Below are 4,757 nucleotides of genomic sequence, written 5' to 3'. Positions count from 1 at the left end.
AATTGTAGGATCTGCAGTAAAAGTTCAAAACAATGAACAGAGGTAGGTTCTCAATCAAAGACTTTATATATAAAGTCTTTGGCTGAACACAAGATTCACAATAAAGATGTCCCCCCCCCCCCCCCCCCCCCTTCCCCCTAAAAAGAAGAGCAACACTTTTGACTGTTTCGCTCTCGGCAATCTCAGCCAGAGCAAGGACAAAACCAGGAGGTCTCATTCCAGACCAAGGGCAGAAAGCAATGTGGACGGGGCAAATAGAATAGAGACACAACAAGAATTACTTCCGAACCCACCATAGGAGTAGGAGGTCAAAAGATCCCATCGCAAAATAATAAGAGATTCAATAGCCACACTATTTTTTGTTTGTTTGTTGCTTTAGGTCTCTTCCAACACAATTGAGGTTATATGAGAGACCGCTGAAACAAAAAAACAAGCAATCTAACAAAAATAGTACAAATGTCAATCAAAATCATAACCTAAAGATATCATAAGCTAAATTATAAATAACCAAGAACAAACAGGCAGAGGATTTACAGGAAAAAAAATATCCCCTGTCAAAAATACAATCACAAACCAAAGAAGCAGGATAGGCTAGTAAAGAGAAGAAGAAACGACATCACTATCGGATCGTACACCCATGCGAACATCATAGGTATATGATTCAAGGGTGATGCTCCCATCCAACCACCCGCATAGCCACACTATCTTCCCACCGCCCATGGCAAGCCAGAAACAACCATCATACCACCAAATCATTAACTTCAACAAAAATAAATATAGTACATCATACTTTAATTCATAAAAGGTAGCACATGGTAAAGTCAGAAATGAAAATCAATCTTGTATAATGTCAGATTTATAGTGAATAATAACAATATCTTACATAAATATATATATACTTACAAAAAATTATTGCTAAATAACATTTTAGCCTATCTGTAGGTATATATATTATAATTATAATCATTGGTCTTATTCCTCGCCTAGAATCAATATACGCGACTCAAACCAATAAGACATCACAATTTGTTGGTTATCAGGTATTGACATGCAGCTTAAGCTCTACACAGCATGAAACTGTTGATACTGAATTTGCTTATTCTTAAAGACTGAATAAATAAACTGAATTGGACTCGTCTTTACATTTGTCTTCATCAATTTCATGTATTTCCTATCTAATATTATTTTAAAACATTATCACACCATGAATACAATTGTGAAATAATGCAGGTCACGACTATAATTATACATTCTCTCATGAGAAAGAACATTCATATATAGTCCATTTGGAAAGTTAGGTCAATAGTGGGATATCAATCATAGAATATCGTGACACTTCCTTCAAGACTTCGAATTCAGAAGCATGCTCTGGGCCTTGTTATCAGGCAGACTTCTATTCCAGTCCAGAATACCACCACAAGCAGCTGACTGCCCAATGCTCCATTTGGTGCTTGCTGGAATGTTGGTTACCAGGGCAACTGAAGTACAAAAGAAAAGAAAATACAAATAAATTAAAACAATTCAATTTCTTTTTGTTTGTTTGTTTGTTGCTTTAGGTCTCTTCCAACACAATTGAGGTTATATGAGAGACCGCTGAAACAAAAAAACAAGCAATCTAACAAAAATAGTACAAATGTAAATCAAAATCATAACCTAAAGATATCATAAGCTAAATTATAAATAACCAAGAACAAACAGGCAGAAGATTTACAGAAAAAAAAATATCCCCTGTCAAAAATACAATCACAAACCAAAGAAGCAGGATAGGCTAGTAAAGAGAAGAAGGAACGACATCACTATCGGATCGTACACCCATGCGAACATCATAGGTATATGATTCAAGGGTGATGCTCCCATCCAACCACCCGCTCAATTTCTTTGAAACATTTGAAATATTCATGTATTGCAATCCAGTTTATCTGATTATTCATCTTAATGGACCTATTACAGCTGCCTTCATGTTTCCTGAAGATAGGAAATTTTTTGTAAATCAGTTCCTCTCCATTTCAAGTACTTCTGTCACATAAATCAGTTAAATGATTTTTTTCAGTGACTATGTCTTTCAGTCAATTGTCTCATTGTAAATTGTAAGATAGAGGAAAATCTCTTCATGCTCAATCAACTAACCAGGTGTCCAAGTTTTGCTCAGGATCACTCTTTTCCTCATTTTGGAAACTCGGAAAAGTCATCATCCTCAACACTTTGAAGGAGGCTCATCAACTTTTTCTCACTGCTGCCAGCACCACCTTCCCTTTTCTGAAAATAGAAAAAAATATAAAACATGAAATTACAAAAATGACTTTAGACAGAAATTATTTTATTTAAATAAATAAATAAAAACAAAGCATGCATTATACAACAATATGAGCCCATAACAATTTGGGTTATCAGACCTGCAAATAAGTTCCTTTCGATTGTAAGGTAGTGATTGGACTGACCATGTGGTCTATCTTTTATTTCCTAATTCATAACTATAACTGATGCTTATGTGGTAAAATTATTCATGTAGGTCTAGAGTTGCACTAAACATTCTAAATGGAAGAGAATCTGATAATATATCGAAAATATTTGAATTGCTATCAATATTTTAAGACAATGAACAAAACTAGGAAGGTTTAATTAGTGAGGAAGATCTAAATTATTCATATTCTTTAAAATAAAAAAGCAATGATAAACAAATGTAATAATAATAATAATAACATAATAATAATAATAATAATAATAATAATGTGTCTACTTATTCCATTTAACCTCTGAGTGCTTCAGACTTATGACCTTACACTCATCACTCAGGACAATAAGTTGAAGTAATCATCATATGTAATTAAATTAAAGAATGGAAAAAAAGTAGAGAGAGAGAAAAAGAAAATAGCAAAAGTAAAAGCAAAATTACCTGAATAAACAAGCAATCGAGTTGTAAAATAGGCGATGAATCATCATCATGCTGTTTCCAGTCAGATTCCAAGTTTGGAAACTCTTGTTCCAAAGCATGGCATCGAAGTGGTATGTCATTTTCTTTCATATCAACTCGCACAACTGGGATACCAATCTCAAGGCACAAGGACTCGATCAAAATTGTTTGAATTCCAAGGGTCACACTTGCGCTCGAGGTGGTTTCAGGAAGAATACAGACAACCAAATCGTCTGGATCACTGGAGAGAAAAAGGCAAGAACATAATTAAATCATTGATAATGAATTCAGAGATTCAACTTGTGTATGGGAAAATTGAAAAATGAAAATATGATAGTGAGGGATTATAAATGGGTTATTGGGATTAATAATTTAAGTCACAAAGGCACACTAATCAATATATTTCACAAGTTACGCCCCTCAGTCAGCTTGACACACTCCCCGCCTCCTTTAGATGTTTAATAGTTGAGTGAAAAAGTCACTTTTTTGTTGGTTTCTTTTAAGTTTGTACTTTTTAAAAGTTATTTGCAAATAGGCTACTCGATCAAACATACTATGAATGTTTACTACTTCCGATAATCTCTGATTCACACCGTGAAAAAGTAGTCATGATTCATTACACGAGTCATTGCTTATAAAAGTTTCCAGTTAAATTTAGACTTATTCTCACAGGTTTCTAATAATCCACTTAGTTGCTTAAATCATTCATCAGCACACACGTGTTTGTTAAAAGAAAGGGTCTATAAAAGAAATTCACGAACTCAAGGTATGATGCATTATATTTAATGATGCAAAGGACTCTGGCTTAATCATTAATAGAAATCAGATGCAATTATAACCATAATGTTTAAAGTTGAGAGATCTGCACAAATAGATTACTGGTAACTGAGAATAAAAATATCTACTTACTTTTGAAGAACTTTCGAGCAATCTGCCAATCCTTTTATCAACCTGCCATCGTATGCAGCTTCTTTGATAGCCGCGTGCAGCAACGCAAACGTCATTTTGGGATACCTGCGGAATTATGATAAAACATTTTTAGAGAAATCACAAAACGTTTGGACTTGAAACAGTATCCGTGCATGTATTACTATTTGGAGTTAACTGAGGCAAGTCATCTATTTCACTACATGGAAAATATTGCATTGTGTCAACCTTAGCCTTTAACTCTAATTAATTTCACTTTCAAAAGGCAAGATATAAATAAGATTGCTCATTCATACATCAAAACTTACATTTTCATATCAGCATCACTTCTAGTTGAATACAGAACCATTTTAGTTTTAATGTTCTTCTGTTTTAATTAACACGAGAAAGATTGCACTCCTATTTAAACTTGACTAACAAGGATACAACTTTTCCAAAGGATAGCATTCGTCTTTGAATCGTTAGTCACGAGCAGCAGGTTTATATACTCCGACAATTTTGTCTTGATTCTGATTGGCTGAGGACAAGAGAAAACCCAACTGAGTCACGAGAATTGAGGTGGACTGATCCACGTTGGATCATCAAAACAACCTCGCGACCTCGCCTCACGAGGTGCAACATTCCTCGCTCGTGGATTTCCTTTCGGATTTCCATCTCTATATCCTATTTTTAGATCTTTTCATTTTCTGTCTTGTGGTGTACAAGTGTTCTATAAAAGGGGAAAGAAAAGAAAATGTTCAAAAAAAAAAAATTTTTTTTAAAAGAAAAAAAAAAAAAAAACAAAAACAATGCTCAACACGTGTAGGATAAGGAAGGATCAACCCAACAACTCCAGCGGATATTTCCGATTTGGCGTGTCACTAAACATGCTTCGCGGATAACAAGACAGATGAATGCATAATATTGCGAGAAGGAGAAG

At 34.3% G+C, this 4,757-nt stretch overlaps 1 protein-coding gene across 1 annotated transcript; it reads right to left on the bottom strand.

The window, feature by feature from the left end:
- Nucleotides 1–775: 775 nt before the first annotated feature.
- On the bottom strand, nucleotides 776–4,302 carry LOC144972309 (growth arrest and DNA damage-inducible protein GADD45 gamma-like). Its single transcript, XM_078913403.1, has 5 exons — nucleotides 4,147–4,302; nucleotides 3,821–3,925; nucleotides 2,894–3,152; nucleotides 2,128–2,256; nucleotides 776–1,478 (listed from the first exon to the last, which is right to left on the bottom strand). The coding sequence occupies exons 1-4, from the start codon at nucleotides 4,185–4,187 to the stop codon at nucleotides 2,164–2,166; spliced, it is 498 nt and encodes a 165-aa protein (XP_078769529.1). The 5' UTR covers nucleotides 4,188–4,302; the 3' UTR covers nucleotides 776–1,478; nucleotides 2,128–2,163.
- Nucleotides 4,303–4,757: the final 455 nt, after the last annotated feature.

This window comes from Berghia stephanieae, chromosome 1, assembly GCF_034508935.2.
Source record: "Berghia stephanieae isolate SIO BIC M18660-M18661 chromosome 1, UCSD_Bste_1.3, whole genome shotgun sequence".
NCBI classification, from domain to species: domain Eukaryota; kingdom Metazoa; phylum Mollusca; class Gastropoda; order Nudibranchia; family Aeolidiidae; genus Berghia; species Berghia stephanieae.
Note: the sequence above shows the minus strand (reverse complement) of the source record. Positions and strands in the feature narration are given on the sequence as shown.